The sequence below is a fragment of the Bos mutus genome, chromosome 26 (genome assembly GCF_027580195.1).
Source record: "Bos mutus isolate GX-2022 chromosome 26, NWIPB_WYAK_1.1, whole genome shotgun sequence".
In the NCBI taxonomy this organism is placed as follows: Eukaryota; Metazoa; Chordata; class Mammalia; order Artiodactyla; family Bovidae; genus Bos; species Bos mutus.
This window is the reverse complement of record NC_091642.1, coordinates 50,450,304-50,469,363: the sequence shown is the minus strand read 5'-3', so window position 1 is coordinate 50,469,363 and position 19,060 is coordinate 50,450,304. Positions and strand designations below refer to the sequence as shown.

The window sequence follows — 19,060 nt, the reverse complement described above, 5'->3', positions numbered from 1 at the left end:
GGAACATAACATTTTAAGACATCCTTCATGACAACTTAAAATCTCTTACTACTTTGATCTAAATTTCGACTATTGGTTTCCTTAATGGATTGATTAAATATCTAGGAAGATGAATACAAAGAAGTTACTGTCTCTTTATTATTGACCTGGCCCATTTATAATTGAATTAACATTCAAAGTTCATTTTGATTGAAAACACAGAAACTGTATTTTCTTAGTATCAGTACTACGATCAAGAAAAAAACCAAGGTCACAATAGGCTTTTCCTAGATTGTCATTAGGAGATTAATGTAGCTTAATCACACCCATTTTACTTTCTAGGCTAAGTAATATTAAATTGTGATTAATTCTTCTTTGAAACTTACAAGTACAATCTGCACATACATGATTTTGAGAATAATTTAATTCGTTAACTTTGACATACAACTATATTCTAATGTCAGTTTTAAATGTAAAGAAACAGATCCTTAAGAGACCAAAATAACCCACAGGCCATGAGATTGGTTTTTTGTTTTTCCTTGTTTCAACAGATGTGCACCACAATGGTTCCACATGTAAGGCAAATGCCGTGAATATGAAAGCTATAGTTTACCACACATCTAGAACCCAGGGGAGGTGAATTAGACGGAAGTGGTAGTCATTCTAATTAAGCAATCAGGAAACATCATGACAAGTTGGTTTGCAGCATCAAAACTGTCCATTTAAGTGTCTTTTTTCTTAATGATCAGAGGTCCCACGTTGTCTCCAGTTTCTTCATTGTGTTTTGTGTGAGATCCATCACATAGTGGGAACTAGGAAGAGAAAGAATGTGAAATGTCTAACTGCAAAATCAGTATTATGTTTGGCAGAGTAGCATGACACTTAATTCACATATATAACATAATAACTCAGTAGATTTTTCTTGGCTACCTTAGAGATGGTTTTCTGAATGAGCATATATAAAGTGTACACACTAAGGAGGAGGAAGAAATTGACTTGTGGATAAAACACAGATCATTAACTGCATTTCCATTTGTGATATCTGCTTATGGATGTGAAAAACCTTCTTTATGTTTATGTACTAGTCATATTTCCTTTCTAGTGAATTGTATCCCTAACCTATCTACTGGAAAGAGTCTAAGTTTATAATTTGTTCAAAATCAATCTGTTCATTATCCTTGCTAATCAACTTTATAGCAATTTTTCACCCCAACCCTTTTTATTTTATTTGTTCATATCCTTAATTTCTCTTTCATACAAATAAGCCAGTATTTCCCTTGTTAATATCCATCATGGAGACTTCTTTCTCCTGGAGATGTGATAAATTTCCATTTGTTTTCAAGATCTCACATTTTAGATAAAACAGACATTTTGGTGTCCAGTGGGAGGAAAGGGGACAAAACTAAATATTTAACACAGTGTTTCCCAAAGTGAGCTCTGCAAACTAAGAAGTCCTGCAAAATATTCTGATTTGGTTTCATTTCATATACAAAAAACGTATACAGTTCTCCTGGTTAACAACATATATTATTATTTTAAAGAGGATCTACTATTAAAAACACACACACATGGGGTGGGAGTTGGGAGGGGTGGTTCAGGAGGGAAAGGACACATGTATACCTGTGGCTGATTCATGTTGACGTACGGCAGAACCAACACAATACTGTAAAGCAATTATTCTCCAATAAAAACACACACAGATACACACACAATTTTAACCTCAAATTTCCCAGGCTGACTGGATTTACAAACACTTCTTTGATGTCCATTATCTTCATGTTCTGTGGACTGCAATTTGCAAAATGCTGTTCTAATAACAGCACTTAAGAACCTGTTGCTTCCATATTATTAGAAGTGGTTGCCTCCCAAATTGTTATATCTTTATTTAAAATTTTATCAAAACTAAGTCTACATATAAAGTGCTTATTTATAGGTTCCACACTATCACAGTCATCAGCCTACTTCGAGATAATGACTGTGTTTAAAATTGCTTCAGTATTAGGTAGGGCTGGTTTTCCTTCACATTTCTTCTTTGTTAAAATTTCCGATTTATCGTTTACCTATTTATTCTTCCAAATAAACTTGAGAGTTTTTCAGCCAAGTCCTATTTCTCTTCTGTTCTTCATCCTTAGGTCTCATGCATTTTTCTGATATGAACATTTCTGCTTTATATGTTTTACAGGTATTAAGTATATATTTTCATATCTGACTATTCTTGATATATATCACATATATATAAATATATATTTGTGTGTGTGTGCCTGTATATCACCTGTTTTTTGCAAGTATATCCTTTTTATTGTTAAATGATAAAAATAAGAACTCAACAATGTTTTTAGGTGTTTCTCAGGATTTTACAATTATCAGTAAATTATTTTCTTTCCTTCTATATTTTACCTTTTACTTTTATTTCATGTCAAATGATGATACCTAGAATCTTTGTTTTATTCTTTTTGTCTGGAACATACCTTCACTCTAGAATCTAGCTTCCCTGTTTGGTATAAGGTACATTCTTCCACTGAAGGGGCCTATTTAGAAGAGTAAAATGCTAGGAGTCTTGGTCTGAAGAGTAAGATCACCTTATTACTCCACCAAGGAAGTATAATTTTCAGTACCTGAAACCAGACAATGATGGTATATAATCTTTAACCTTGATGAAATGTGTCTAAGACTAAAATAATATTTAGTTGATATTAAAGAAATTCAATTTTAATTTTACTATCTGTATATAATTCTGAGGGGCAGTAAATTAGTTAAAAACTACCTTGAAAAAAACTCAAGGTATCATATTGTAAATTTCTAGATGTAAAATCTATCCTGGGGTAGCAATACAAATGTGATATATATGAAATTTAAATTGTTTCTGTCAATAAGATGTGGCACAGTATATTCATATTACAAACAAGTCCTTGCAGCAAAAAGATGAACTCAAGCTTTCAGGGTTTTCTTGCATGGATGACAAAACAGGCCATACAAAAATCAAATGGAAATGTATTCCACAGCAAAGAACAGCATTTCAAAGTGACATATATTTAATATACAAACACAGGTGATTTTACAGTGAGAAAAAAGGTTTGCATTGTAAAAAAAAAAACAAAAAACCTCCATTTTCATAAATAAGGATTGAAATATACACACTACTGTATATAAAATAGGTTAACTACTCGGTTAATTTATACAGGCAAAGAAACTAGAGTGGATATACGTATATGTATAACTGATTCACTTTGCTGTAAACTAAGACAACATTGTAAATCAATTATACTTCCCACCCCTCCTCCAAAGGGCTTCCCTTGTGGCTCAGCTGGTAAAGAATCCACCTGCAATGCAAGAGACCTGGGTTTGATTCCTAAGTTGGGAAGATCCCCTGGAGAAGGGAATAGCTACTCACTACAGTATTCTGGCCTGGAGAATTCCATGGACTGTATAGTCCATGGGGTCACAGAGTCAGACATGACTGAGTGACTTTCACTTATGTTTCTCCTCCAGAAAAAAGGAGTGAATAAGTAGATCATGGCTATTTCTTAATTAATTTTTATGCATTTTTTAAAAAAGTATATAAAGCTTTGAATTCCTTTAAAATGTAAACTCAGGATTCAAAATCATTCTGTTCAGAGGCCAATACATCTTTTAATAGTACTTCCTATATTACCTAATATTAGAATAATTTCCCAAACTTCATGTGAAGATTAGGGATTCTGTATTTATCTATTAGAGATTTCTTATTTTAAGATGATGAAAAGATTCAACTTTTTCTTTTCCAACAAACAACAAAGAGCCAAAATGAGTTATTTCAAGAAAGGATTAGAAATTTCATAATATGCTATATGTATTAATGAAATATATTTATTAAAATTAACTCATATTTCTAAATACAGTATAAACTAAAGAATGGTAATTATTGGCACAAAAATTCAAGTGGCAAATTATCTGACAATATTTATGTTTTTCAGAAAGTGTCTTGTTTCATTTTTTACCTTTCTGTGCAAGAGAAAGAAAACATGTGGTGGATATATACTTTCGAGCATAATCTAGAAAGTACAGCAGTTTTGTATTAAATAATAATATAATGAAAACATGAATTTTATTAGCCCTCTTTCATTTAAAATTTTAAATGTGTTAAAAATGTCAAGCAAAGGGCTGAAATTAAAAAAAAAAAAAGGTATATTTAATTCAGTTCATGTAGTATTAATACTTAAAAGAATCAGAAAATTGATAAGGAGAAAACATTTAGCTCACAGATGATTCTAAATTTGTTCTAAGATGTCACTGTTTGTTCATTAACAAATCCTGGAGAAAACTTTGAGAAATTAAATTGGCTGCATTCTCTGTATGTCCAGAAAATATCCTATCATTTGTTAACCCAATTAGAAAATTACAAATCCCAAACAGCTTTACAACTAGAGAATACAGGGTGTGGAGAAGAGATGGGAATAAATGTTTAGGGGAAAAAATCCTAGAAATCCTTGTTCTCCTCTTGGAAAGTTAGCAAACTTGGCAGGATGTTCATAAGAAAACACAAAATGTGTTTCTTCTTAATGGTTGATTCCCACATCCCAAATTAAGCTGTTTCTGTTTTTAGGGAGATTCAACATGGAGATAAATAAATACTCCTTGAATTATCTACTCTAGTTGCAAAAATTAAAAAAAAAAAAATTGAATCTTCCTTCTCTAAACTTTGTATTTTTAATTAGAGTTTGGATTATAATTTCCAAGGAGGCTGCCTGGGGCAATCTGGCTCATTACCATAAATTGTTCTGAGGAATGAACTTGCTTTGGTTGAGAAAGAAAATAAAAGCAATGAGATCTTTGAGACTACAAGAGAGAATATGACATTTTATACCATTCTTATATACTTAACTTGAGCAATGTTAAGCATAAGATAGTAGATATAATAGGAAAATACATAAGAAAAAATTAAGACTTTACAAGACTGTCTTCATATGGATTGGGCAAGCAATGTAACCAATGTTTAGACTATTGTGTCTGTGAGGAAAGGGAGTCAGTGCAACACACCTCTAACCATTAATGGGATGGAGACTTTCCATAATCACACCCCAGGCCCTCAAAACAAAAACAAACCCACCACTAACAAAAAACCCCAACTCAAATTCTGAAGTTGTAAAGGAAAGAAAATGATTCTCCAGTTACATTTCAATTTCAGTTGAGCTCCTGATATGAAGTGGCTGATCTTTCCTCTTATTTCTTAGTCTGCTTTCTCCTTCGGTCCTTGTTCAAACTTTCTCCTGGCTACCTAATGGTCACCACATAACTCAGTAAATGATGTAACCTACTTGAGGTGCGTAAGGGGCTCCCTAGTGGCTCAGAGGTTAAAGCGTCTGCCTGGAATGCGGGAGACCCGGGTTCGATCCCTGGGTCAGGGAAGATGCCCTGGAGAAGGAAATGGCACCCCACTCCAGTGCTCTTGCCTGGAGAATCCCATGGAGGGAAGAGCCTTGTAGGCTACAGTCCATGGGGTCACAAAGAGTCGGACATGACTGAGCAACTTCACTTTCACTTTCAGTGGGTGGGAATCTAGTAAGACTGCTGAACACTGTTCCTTTGATATCAAGGTTCCCTCACCTTGTTTCGAAAGACTATTTCTTGTTAAGGGCGAATCTCAAATCATTGCTTGTACTTTTGTTTCCTTCCAGTCTCTTACCACTGTCTCAGATGGGATTTCTCCCTGTAGTTGTTTTAAAATCATTTCCTTTGTATTGGCTCCTTTTTCTCTCACTTTACTTAGGGATAGCCCTTTTGTGAAATACTATGAAACAGGCCAGTTTCTGAAGAGCAGAGGCCACACCAGGGGGTCGGGGTGTGGGTGGGAAGAGAGGAGGGATGAAGCATGTTAAAAGCATGTAATTTCTGAACATGACTAAGAGATCTGATTCATTAGGTCTGAGAAAACTGCTCAAAATGTTAGAAACACACAACAGGTTACTAGTGACTGTACCTTAAGAATGAATTAGAGGGGAGATGGACAAATTAAGAGTATGGGATTAACAGATACAAACTACCACACATAAAAAATAGATAAGCAACATGGATTTACTATATAGCACAGAGAATTATATCCAATATCTTGTAATAACCTATAATGGAATATAATCAGCAAAAAAAAAAAGAAAAAAAACCCCAAAACTGAATCACTACACTGTACACCTGAAACTTACACAATATTTTTTTTTAACTTTTTATTTTGTATTGGGGTATAGCTGATTAACAAGCAATGTTGTGATAGTTTCAGGTGAACAGCAAAGGGACCCAGCCAAACATATACACTGAAACTTAAACAATATTGTAAATTAACTATACTTTGATAAAAAAAGAATGAATTAAAATTGAATTAGTTTATATCACATGAAACTTTTTTTTTTTGGATAGGAGCTTAAATTTTGTCATATTATTAATATTATAAAAACTCATTTATATGAAGAAAAACTACTGAATAAAAACTCAATATAGCCATCTAATCAAAGTTATCAGTTATAGGCCTTCTGTGCATAGACATGTAAATATATGACTTGACACCTGTGTGACAACCTTAAAGAACCTTAGGAATGTGCGGAGTTCTCAAAAATTTCTGGAGAACAAGCACATCCACTAATTTGAAAAGCATTCAAAGTGATCTCTGAATCCACTCATGGGAGAATAAAAAGTGCCCAAGCTTCAGTGAAAATTCAGAACAGACAAATCATAGATGCAAAAAGGATTAATAATGACATAAAAGACAAGCTTAAAAAGAAAAAAGACATTGAGAAAACGGAAACATTTAACCCATTAGCTTGTGTCCATTTGTGATTTTTCCTGAAATACTTGAGATCTTAGTTTGTAAAAGCCCATATTTGCTTTATTGACCCTTTGTTGCTGTTGTTCAGTTGCTTAGTCATGTCCGACTATTTGTGACCCCATGGACTGCAGCATGCCAGGCTCCTGTCCTTTACCACCTCCTGGAGTTTGCTCAAGTTCATGTCCATTGAGTTGGTGATACTATCTAACCATCTCATCCTATGCCACACCTTTTTCCTTTTGCCTTCAGTCTTTCCCAGTATCAGGGTTAATTTCAATGAGTTGTGTCTTTGTATAACATGGCCAAAGTATTGCAGCTTCAGTTTCAGCATCCATCTTTCAAATGAATCTTTAGGGTTGATTTCCTTTAGGATCAACTGGTTAGATCTCCTTGCAGTCCAAACACCCAACCAAAGCAAACACTCTTTACTTAGCTTCACTCAAGCAGTCATCGTGTTTCTCTTTCCATGCAGTGTCATATTTACACATTCATACTATAATCAACTTGGACACAGCTCCTGTTCTAATTATTCTGTTCAAATGATGCCAAAAGGTCAATTGCCTAATTGCTTAACCCCATAGTCTTAGTTTAATAGTCTATTCACCTCCTTGTCTTTTGCACACACTGATGTTCATAACAAAATCTTCTTTGAAACTTTTCCCTTTTTCATTCTGAAGCCATGATATTATTAGTTTTCATTTAACTCTGGTGTCCATTTCATCTCCTTTTTTTGACTCTTTTTCCTTTTTAGAAGACACAGAAAATTCTCCAAAGATTTCTTACTTAGCCCTTCCTTGATTTTTATCTGTACCAAGGATCTGCTGCATTCCTACACTTGGCTCACAGTTCTGCTGATTGCTATCTCCAACCCTGATGTCTCAACTTTAGTCCCACACTTCAGACTGCTGTATGTTTCTATTCAAATGTTACCTCAATGTCACTCTTTGAAATTGCACTTATCATTGGTGTCCTGAAAAATCAGCCATTCATTCTGAATTCCTTATTTCCATTGATCGCACCATCTGGTCTAACCCTACGATCCTATCTTAAGCAAGACACTTCAGTGAGCTTCAGTTTTCCTCCCTCAGTCTTCCACACAAATCATTCACAGCTAATCCTTCCTTCACTGGCTAATCCTTCCTTCAAAATGTTTCATATATCTGTTCGTTTTTCTTCATTCCCCACAGTGAGCACTCTGGTTTAAGTATAACTTTATGTCTGAACTCCCTGACAGGGAGCTCCCCCATGTCAGGAGGCAAACTCCTTTCGAAGGTGAAACAGGAGGGAAAGGCGCAGGGCACAATCTTTAAAAGAATGATGTAGCCTAAGGACACGACACAAACTGATTAGAACCAAACAGGTCCAAGACGGCAAACAAGTCGACTTCCACTAGAACTTAAGCCTCCATATAAGATCATTGGAATACTGGGCTCTAGTCCCTACCACATGGGCTACAGTCCCAAGCAGGGTTCTGGCTGGGTTCGAGACCCTGCACACAGGTTCAACTCCCAGTTTGAGGTGAACTGTTTCCTTGGTACTTAAGATTTTTGATTCAGACTTATTCTTTTGAGGAAGCAGGTACGAGGATCAGACTAGAGTCTTCATTGATTCATCTTCCCAGGGGGCAATTGAATTCCTATGGATATCACTATGTCTTTCCAGAAAATTCGAGCCCACAGTGTAACAAGCTCTTTCATTTAAAGCACTCATAGTGCACCAACTGTACATATTTATGACACCTGCTGTTTCACTATTTCAAGTGTTCTCATGTATGTATCTAGTAATAGAAGCTAAATGAACTATTTTAGATCACTGACTAAAGAATCAATACAACTCTGGACTTAGAAATTCCTTAATTTCTAAAGATATTACTTTTTGTATCTTGGTGAGCAACTAGAGAATGAAACCTATTATAGGTGTTAATTAAAAAAAAAAACACAAATCTAGACTATAGAATATTATTGAGGATTATTTTCTAGCAACCTCAAGAGTACGTATAAACAATCCCACACTCCAAATGAACAGTGCTCTTGTGAAGGAACAATTTGTTGTAATGGGACTATTAATTTTTGGTTCATATTCCTTATGTTCATCAAGCAGTTTTCAAACAGAATGACATAATCTAAGTGGTGTGTCACCACTGGATTATACAACATCAACTGCAGCCAGAGAAAGGGGTAAGTAGAATATGCTTTCCAGTACCTGGTATGTGACTTTTTCCTTATCTGCAATATGTAATTTGTGATAATGGCTTTCCACTGTGGGACGAGGTCCCTGATACAACATGGTTTCAGAAGTAGATACAACATGGTTTCAGAAGTAGATACATCGTTTTTATTGTCTATGTTCTTAGGCCTCATAGTATCAAACCTATTTTATTTAAATGCTAAATAGTGGCAGTACACACAGTATGCCATCATATTTCTCTAAATATACCAGAAATTCTGAAGTCATTCAATGTATGAAGCTTTTCAAGATGACCTTAGAAGAACATTTTACCATCTTTAGATCACTAGCTGTCATCATTATCTAGAAGCTGCAGGTATCCCAGAGATACTTCCAAATGGAACTTGATAAAATGCAATTCTCACAAAAGAAAAAAAGATACAAAAAAATCTTGTGTTAGATATTTAAATATAGGAGTTGCAGCTTAAAGAAAGCTTAGGATACAGGGTCAGTACATATGTACTAGGTAAGAAATCTTCAGGGGCAATTTTCTAATAGTTTCTCTTGATATTTCTTTCTTTTTTTTTAAACTAGCATTTAATTTTTATTTATTAAAAAAAAACTTATTTTCTATTGAGGTATAAAGTAAAGACTCAGTCATGTCTGACTCTTTGCGATCCCATGGACTGTATAGTCCATGGAATTCTCCAGGCCAGAACACTGGAGTGGGTCGTAGCCTTCTCCAGGGGATCTTCCCAACCTAAGGATTAAACCCAGGTCTCCTGTATTGTAGGCAGATTCTTTACCAGCTGAGCCACAAGAGAAGCTCAAGAATACTGGAATGGGTAGCCTATCCCTTCTCCAGGGGATCTTTCTGACCCAGGAATTGAATCCAGGTCTCCTACGCTGCAGGAGGATTCTTTACCAACAGAGCTACTAGCTAATTAACAAACAATGTCGTGATAGTTTCAGATGAATCTCTAGATATTTCCAAAACTTATCCTAGAATCCAGGAGCTTGAAATCCCAAGAGGAGAGAGAGAGGAAAAAAAAAAAGACCTATTTCTCTTTGTATTTATTTATTAGTTTATTTAATTTTTTGTTTCTCTTTTTATTTAGGCTGCATACTCCTTTTCCTGGGATAGTGGACACTAAGACACACTTGGGGAGGAAATTCTAAACATAAGCAAAGGAATTTTTCCTTCTTCTTTGGCAAAGAATATGGTTACAATCACCTAACTCAACAAGGGTGTGATGTAACTTTACTGCATGTTGGTTATACATTTCAGTAAATATATTCCTGAAGGGTACACAGAAAATAGAGAAAACAGAGATTCCATTAAAAAGAGAAAGAAAAGAAGAAGGGATGGTGGTGCTGGTGGTGTAGTTGCTAAGTTGTGTCTGATTCTTGAGACCCTATGGACTGCAGCCCACCAGACTCCTCCGTCCATGGGACTTTCCAGGCAAAAATACTGGAATGGGTTGCCATTTCATTCTCCAAGGGATCATCCCGATCCAAGGACTCCAGGTCTCCTGCATTTCAGGTGGATTCTTTACCGATTGAGACACCAGGGAAGCCCAAAGAACAGATATCTTAACAATTCATGGTGATGCCAGCTTGACAGAATAGTTTAAAAAGAAATGTTACATTAAAAATGACATTGACATAAAGGACTTGTTTCTCTTACCTTTTTGGACCTCCAACAACGGCAGTACACAGCTTTATCTCCCAAATCCTCCATATCAAAAGCATGTACTACCTTGGGGTTATCTTTCTGGATGTGAGGGTTTACCATAGATTTGTTGCGATGATCTTTAACATAAAATCTTTTGTAAGCTAGATAACCAATTGCAGCTGTTCCAGCAGCAATGGTAACAGCTGCGATCCATTCAACTAGAATAGGGAAGGAAAACAGGAATAATTATCAAAACCAAAATGCATACTAATAATCTAACAAGAACATTCAGGAAATCCAAGTTTTGAGTATTAAGTATCCCAACAGTCAAAGGTTTTTAATGTTAATAAAATGATCAAAACACACTGGTGTAGTGGTCCCTTGTTAAAACTTTCCCCAGCCCTTATGGAGGCAATTGCATATTTTCTATTGAGTGATGTTAGCTAAATTAAGATAGAAGAGAGAAACTTAAAAATTATTTCATGGTTGGAGAAGGAAAAACAAGGCTTAGTAATCATTTAAAAGTGTTCATAAACAGATTTAAAGTAACCTGTGAGCCTGCACATTGCTTAAAAAAAAAGCAAAAAAAACTGATACATAACAAAATTCAGGTTACAAATAAGGCCATAAAAATTCAGATTACAAACAAGAACCCCTTATCCCTCTTACTATCAGGAGGTGCTTATGTTAACAAAATGACTCATCAGAGTTCATTTAAATAGGTCCTATAGTCATTTAAAAAGGAATAACTTCAAAGAGAAATGCTATCCAAAGAAAAAGCAAGAAAGGACAAAATTAAACCAAGCCTTAATATTAAACATTCAAAGGAATATATCCAGCAGTATTCTGGTCTTCAAGTCATGCAAATTTTTTTTGTTTTTTAATTTCAAAGTGTCTCATTAAAATAAAAACCAGAATATACTAATTTCATAGAAAATATAATTAATATAATTAGTTAGATTCTCCTTTAATAAATTCTAAATTTCCATGATCCAGTAGTGGATGATCTGAATTCTCTACAAATTCATTTTAAATTTAATGACTGTTTGTATGGCTGAGTCCCTTCACTATTCACCTGAAACTATCACAATATTGTTAATAGACTAAACCTCAATACAAAATGTTTTCAGTGTTAAAAAAAATTTAAAAAAAATGACATTTTCCTGCCCAATTATTTGCTTGACTAATAGGCCATCTATTTATTCTTTTTTAAAGTAGCTTTTCAAGGATCCTTTGGAAATCCAAGCACTTAACAACTACCCCAGTTCCAGAGAATTGTGGAGAGAAGAGGGTGCTGCATAGTCTGGTTAGCCTCAGCCTCAGAGGAGAGTTGTCTAGTCCCAGCATGGAGTGGACTGCAGGAAAAAGTTGAACAGGGGTCAGGATAAACACACTGGACTGCGTCCCAGCATTTCCTGAGTCAGATCTTCTCAGTGTTTGAAATAAGTTCCCAGACTATCAAATAAAGCCCTAGAGAGATAAGTACAAAAAACACATTCCAAAGCCAAATAAAAACATAAAATGAATAATTAACTGTATGGCTTACTTGCACTACTGAGTCAAATTTCTTATTGTACTAATGTGAGTAATCACTGAATCTAATTGTATCTTATATAAAATTGGAGCTCATTCTTACAAAACTTCTAATGGAAGGAAATAACCATTCTCCCACTTAGTTCCTTTTATCTTAGTCTTCTCTTCTAGCTTGTTTAATAATTTAGTTTTTATCAAGTGTTTCTAATTAGCATGTTCCTTGGCTCCTGTTTTCAACCACAGTATTTTTATCTGCGAAAAAATTTAGTTTGTTTTTCTGGCAACGTAACCCTTCTATTCCTCCCTGCTATAATCCCCTAAAACAAACATTAACTTTATGCCCTTCCCATGTGCTGCATGACTGCGAAAAGTTAATAAGTCATTTGACAGCTTCAAACCTTTGGCCTCATTGAAAGATATTTTCAGCTACACACCTTGTATAGATTTGTCTTGAATGCTATATTTCATTAATCAAAAATTGCTAAAAAATTTCTTTATTACAAACGTTTTTTTTTTTCCCCTCAGTGATAAAGGATATATATTTTTTGTTTTTGGTTCCACTGTGCATCTTATGGGATCTTAATTCCCTGACCAGGGATTGAACCCAGGCCCATGGCAATAAAGGCATGGACTCCTAACCTCTGGATTGCCGGAGAGTTCCCTGCCTTGAATTTTACCTGCTTCATAGTATCATTCTGTGGCAACTCCAAGCAGGGCTGACACTAGCTCTGATTTCTAGTTTGATTCAAGATCTTCCTTTCTGATGCATTTTTTCAATCATGGAATTCCCTTAATAAAATGTCAGGAGGTATGGGAATCCACGTCTTAGCTAAGGGAAAGCCACTCCGAATAGCTAATTACCCATCACAAAATGGGCTAAAATAGAGCTTCGAAGGTATATATTCAATTATGTCTTCTGAATGCTGAATCCTTAGGGCAAACTTAAAAGTGGGAAACAGCCAAAAGACTGAAATAAAATAACTCCCTAAATGCTGTTGATCTTAGTTACTACTTACTTTGGAGGTGAAATTTGAAGTATTGCTAACATACTTGTTCTAATGGCACCTACATAATATATAAATGTCTGAGACTGAAAAACAACTACAATTGGCTAGGATTAATTTGTCTCAAAACATGTACTCTGTTAACCTAACCCAAGGAGGGTCACTTATGACAGTATATAAATTTCACGGCACCATATGTGTGCTAGGGAAATGGCTTTGCATTTGCTCCAATGAGTTTGATAGAATCATAGAGTTAGATAAGGTCTTAAGAAAACAACTTCCATCCCTCCCTCCTCTTCCCAAATTCTAATTCTCTAACCTCATTAGAGACAGATGTAAAAGTTCCCAGAATAAGAAAAATGTTGCTGTTTTATCATTTCATTACTGCAGCCTGAATCAGTCTTTCTGGCAAAAAGCTATGGATGCCATTGGCAACTCTAGGGAAAAGAGAGAAAAGGAAACTATACGGAGATAGATGAGAATAATGATGGATTCCAAAGTCAACAATTACAATGGACAAAGAATTGAAAACCGAAGACAGTAAACAGATAAAAGCAATAAGCAAAACCCAAGTAACATTTAGTTCTTGATAGTGTATACATCTATGAACAACAGACACAATCTCAGGGTAAACAAGGGATTTTATCAAGACCTAATTTCTAAAGATATTTCAGTTGGCACCTTTCAGACATTCTTTCAAAATTGGGGTCCAGAAATATCCTGAGCTTCATTTCTGCCTCTTCTAGTTATCCTTACTTCCCTTTTTTGTGTGCCTCTCTCAATGTAAGTAGTGCTATAGTTAGATCAAATCCTTCCTTTGCTTAACCATGCTTTCTATCTACACAATTATCACATATGCCAATATAGAAAATACAAAAAATACATTTTTAAATAATCCTTCTCTTTCTTACTCTTCCCTTGGCTTACATTCTTTGTATATAATCTTTGGTTTTCTTAGTATTAACTACAGATAGAGAAAACATCAACTTGTTCCCAAATCCCATACCCTCATTTATAACTCATTTCTTAACTTTTCTTTACTGTGGGAATCATTTGCTTTAACCCAAGACAGAAATCTCACCCTGCTTCTTTTCCTTTAGCCCCTTTTCGGCCCCAAACTGTTCTCTCCTAACCAGTGTCAACTGCCATGGAATCAGAATGTACCCTCCACCTCAGGAGAGGGGGAGGGGAGCTGTGCTTAAGTCTCTGCCTTTCTTGGGTCTCTCTCAGATCTGTAGGATATGCCTGGTAATGTTTTTCTTTCCAGGACCAGTGTACAGGCAGTGTCCAATGTTAGTTTAATAAAAAGATATAACAGATTTATAATTTGAATTTGCTACTCCATCTGTCCATCCTACTATCACATTGCTCTCATAAAAATGACTTCTCTTTGGCCTCGTCTTATCCTTCAGTATCAAAGTGTGGAATTCAAATACTTCCTGAGATTAAAAATAAAACTTCATTATGGAATGCTTCAGATCAACATAGAAAATAGTGTAATGAACTCCCACTTACCCTCACTCAGCTCCAACAAATATCAATTCTCTGCCAATCTTGTTTCATCGATAGCTCCCAAGTCCCTTCATTATTTATTGCTTATAACCTATAGGAGCTTCATTATATATTGCTTATAACCTATAGGAGCTATCTCCTTTATTTGCAGTATGATCTGCACATTCCTTCTCAGATAAAAAACAAATCCTTTAAATGACTCGATAAATCTATTGAACCCAAGCAGTATTTTTATATGTTGAGATTAAATGGAATGGAAAATTATAGTTAGTTTCAATAAAAGAGACAACAATATAACAGTCAGAGGATTAGTTTTGGTTACGTGCATTGTAGTGGTGGTGGCTTCCCTGATGGTTCAGTCGGTAAAAAATCCCCCTGCAACATAGGAGACCAGGGTTGGAAAGATTCCCTGGAGAAGGAAATGGCAACCACTCCAGTATTCTTGCCTAGAAAATCCCATGGACAGAGGAGTCTGGAGGGCTACAGTCCATGGGGTCCCAAAAAGTCAAACACCACTTGGTAACTAAACCACCACCTCCATTGTAGTGCTCAGGGTTTGGGTTACATAACAAAGCACCAGGCAGATAGCCTAACACCTATTTTAAAGTAGAAGGAAAGGGATTAAAGATGAGAGCAGATTCAATGAGTTTTAGAGATATAGAGGAGCAAGAAGTTTAGTAAACTTCCTAGAAGTCATCTATTGGGTATGAAGAAGAGTCATTTGAGAACGGGGACTCTGTAGCAGTGAAAGCTGCTTAATGTTTCTTATAGTTTCTAAAACTGCAATAAATATTTGGTGTCCTATAAAAAGGGGCTTTTCAGGTGGCACCAGTGATAAAGACTCTGCCTGCTAATGCAGGAGATGCAAGAGTTTCGGGTTCAATCCCTGGGTCAGGAAGATCTCCTGGAGTAGGAAATGGCAACCCACCCCAGTATTCTTGCCTGGAAAATTTCATGGACAGAGAAGTCTATCAAGCTATAGTCCATGGGGTCACAAAGAATTGGACATGGACACATACAAACACACACTCACAGACATTACATAAAAAGTTTGGTATAAGAATGTCAATTATACATCAGTAAAGAAAAAAAGTGGGTACCAAAAACCATGTCTCTGACTGGGATTGTTGGATTACAATTCCAATTACTCATCCTCATTGCCTCCATCAGATTCATGTCCTGACCTGATCTGCATTCATTTTATTTCTAGCCCAACCATTATTTTTTAAAATGTATTTTATTATTCTTATTGTAATTTATTTATTTAATTTTTGGGTGAGGCGAGTGGCATACAGGGTCTTAGTTCTCCGACCAAGGACGGATCCCAGGACCCCTGCATTGGAAGTGAGTGAGTGACATTTGCTCAGTCATGTCTGACTCTTCGCAACCCCACGGACTGTAGTCTGCCAGGCTCTTCTGTCCATGGAATTCTCCAGGCAAGAATATTGGAGTGGGTTTCCATTTTCTTCTCTAGGGGATCTTCCCGACCCAGGGATCAAACACGGGTCTCCTGCATTGCAGGCGGATTCTTTACCATCTGAGCCACCCCAGCAGCTTACTATTAAGAGACACTTCTAAGTATAAAGATAGGTCAACTTAAAAAGTATCAGCAGATACATGCTTGACTTTATCTTATATCTATAGACAATACATTAGAATATGTAATGAATCCACACACCTTTTCCAAAGGAATACCTGAAACAGAAGTAGCAATAAATCTGTAAATGACAATCATCAATCAGATGAAATAATTTAGATGAAGCTTTTTTCTAAGAGATTTGCTACTCCATCTGTCCCGAGTCCTAAACACCAGACCCTCAGGGAAGTCTCCCACCCATTATTTTTTTACCTGAATATAAACAAGAATTCTGCATGCATATACACACCCTTTTATTTTTTATTTAACATTTATTTATTTCGTGCTTTGTTGTTATGGTGGGTTTAGTTGCTAAGTCATGTCTGACTCTTTTGTGATCCCATGGACTGTAGCCCACCAGGCTCCTCTGTCCAGTGCCAAATACCATCCTATTCCCTTTATAACAATATAATATATACACAAACTATAAAGCATATATATAATTCACTTACTTAACTGAGAAATGCTAAAGCTGAAACTCCAGTACTTTGGCCACCTCATGCAAAGAGTTGACTCATTGGAAAAGACTCTGATGCTGGGAGGGATTGGGGGCAGGAGAAGGGGACGACAGAGGATGAGATGGCTGGATGGCATCACTGACTCGATGGATGTGAGTCTCAGTGAACTCCGGGAGTTGGTGATGGACAGGGAGGCCTGGCGTGCTGCGATTCATGGGGTCGCAGAGTCGGACACGACTGAGCGACTGATCTGATCTGATCTGAACTGAGAAATGACATGATCATCCTCCCCCAAATCAAAAAATTTAAGCTGATTTTCAATCTATAGCAATGAACAGGTTTGGTTTAAAAACAGAGTAGGAGAATTTGAGATCTAAATGGATCTGTCCCTTGCCACACCACAGTATTTGTGAAAGAAGGCACAGTATTTGTGAAAGTAGAGGTGATTTACAAAGGCTTTGGTCCTCACAACAATCCTTATGCTTTTAGGTGAAATAAAAACTTTCAAAACTTGAAAATAAGTTGTGCAAATAACCAGCTCTTATATACTGCATTAGTAACTTTAAAATGTCATGCGTTATCACTCTCATTCAGTTAGGTAACTTTTGGCTACAAGTGAATTCTCCAATTTATAGAATCTATTACAAAATTAGGGCACAAGTTACCAGGGATCTGTTACAGAACCTGGCACTACATGAATCAATAAGGCTATTTTAAATTAACTTCTGGACAATCTCTTTACCTAACTACTTTTACAGGGAACCAAACCTTGAGGTGTGGTGTTTTATATCTGGGCAAAGATCACTTCTATCACGCAGCGGGTATACATTATTATACTGACAATTATACTACCACTAAGAGTTGCTATAAAGTGAAGCTCCATATTAATTGACTTCTAGAAAGTCCCTTAATTTTAATCGGACCTTCTGTGAAGTAACATTTCAGAAAGCTAGGTACCAGCACTAGGGAAGCAAGGCTGAGAAACGTGAAGGCTCAACGAACTGTTTTCAATCCTCTCTCCTGGACTACCGCCACCGAGCGCCAGATGCCAGAGGCGTAATTGAAAAAAAAAAAAAACCCAAACTGGTAAAACTGAAGACCTCGGATTGGGTTTCTTCCTTTTAAAAAAAATGTGCAAAACTAAGATGTGATTAGTCATGCATAGCTTGAGAGCTGCAGGAAATCCACGTTTTCGCTCCACGGTGATTTAAACCTTGAGAAGGGGGAAGGGTTTTTTGGTTTGTTTGTTTTTTTGCTTTTGTTTTCACCTTTCCTTTTTCCCCAAGCCCTGTGACCTAACAGGAGTTTCAGGGGAGAACAAGAAAAGCTAGCAGCGTAGTGGGATCATTAGGATTTAGGGTTTAGCTAGCTAGGGGAAACGAGGTCTAGACCTGGGTAGATACCTGCATGGCTCCCACGGCACGCATGGCTCCCACGGCACTCATGCCCCGCGATCGTAGCCTGATCTCACCCCCTTGCCCCATGCGGCCCGGGGAGCCTGCAGGCCCGCGGAGCTTTTGCCCTTCTGTATTTCAAGGTTACAGGACTGGCGGGAACGCACGGCAGCTGTATCAGTCCAAGGAGGTGCTGAGTAAGCTGCAACCAGTGCGCAGGCCGCCAGCGGCACCCACTCCCATGCCCCACTTCACCTCGTACGCTGGAAGTCATACTCATGGCGCCGATGCTTGCAAGGGTGTGCACAGGACAGTGAGCACAAACCGGCTCGCGCGGACAGCAGGAGTCAAGGTGCGACAGGCGTCCGTCCTAAGGGCACTGACTCCAGGCAGCTACCGCGCAGGCGCCGCGACTGTCCGTCAGCACGTGTGTATTAAGCACCCGGGCTGATACTGAGCATGCGCGGAGCTTAGTCCCGGACCTTTAGAAAGTGTTGAGTACGGAATTTGACAGCCACAAGAGGAGGGAGGAGGAAGAGACTAAGAGAGGTAGCAACTGAGTTTGCGCAATCCTGAGGGGTTTGGTCCTGGAGCCCAGCGGACCTACCTTTGGAATAGAGAGTCCGGGCCAGGTTTTATGTCTCTCCCAGGTGGATTTACGAGGGCACATTGTATGTGCTGATATAACACTTGCCATAGACGGATATCCAAGATTTCACTCCCAAATTTCTTGCTTAGTCTGGTACTTGTAAGGCCAGGTCCAGTTTTCATTTGAAATGCCAAACACAGGAACCAACAGTGGTGTCCCATCCCAGAATCTCCCCCTCGCTCCCGGTGTGCACACCCCCTCTTTTTTTTTTCTCCTGATTTCGACACAATTCTCCATCTATGGAGCATCTTGGAACTTGCG

General features: G+C 37.0%; 1 protein-coding gene across 1 annotated transcript; it reads right to left on the bottom strand.

Annotated features, from left to right (window-relative positions):
* Nucleotides 1–385: 385 nt before the first annotated feature.
* On the bottom strand, nucleotides 386–18,563 carry CISD1 (CDGSH iron sulfur domain 1). Its single transcript, XM_005895850.2, has 3 exons — nucleotides 18,406–18,563; nucleotides 10,626–10,831; nucleotides 386–791 (listed from the first exon to the last, which is right to left on the bottom strand). The coding sequence occupies exons 1-3, from the start codon at nucleotides 18,428–18,430 to the stop codon at nucleotides 702–704; spliced, it is 321 nt and encodes a 106-aa protein (XP_005895912.1). The 5' UTR covers nucleotides 18,431–18,563; the 3' UTR covers nucleotides 386–701.
* Nucleotides 18,564–19,060: the final 497 nt, after the last annotated feature.

What these genes read in the sequence shown, in the direction of transcription:
- CISD1 (XM_005895850.2), bottom strand. Translation starts at nt 18,430, where the DNA reads ATGAGTATGACTTCCAGCGTACGAG. An exon ending in TATGACTTCCAGCGTACGAG is followed by an intron (nt 10,832 to 18,405) that starts GTGAAGTGGGGC and finishes TCCCTATTCTAG; the next exon opens with TTGAATGGATCGCAGCTGTT. An exon ending in GTTGTTGGAGGTCCAAAAAG is followed by an intron (nt 792 to 10,625) that starts GTAAGAGAAACA and finishes TTCTCTTCCTAG; the next exon opens with TTCCCACTATGTGATGGATC.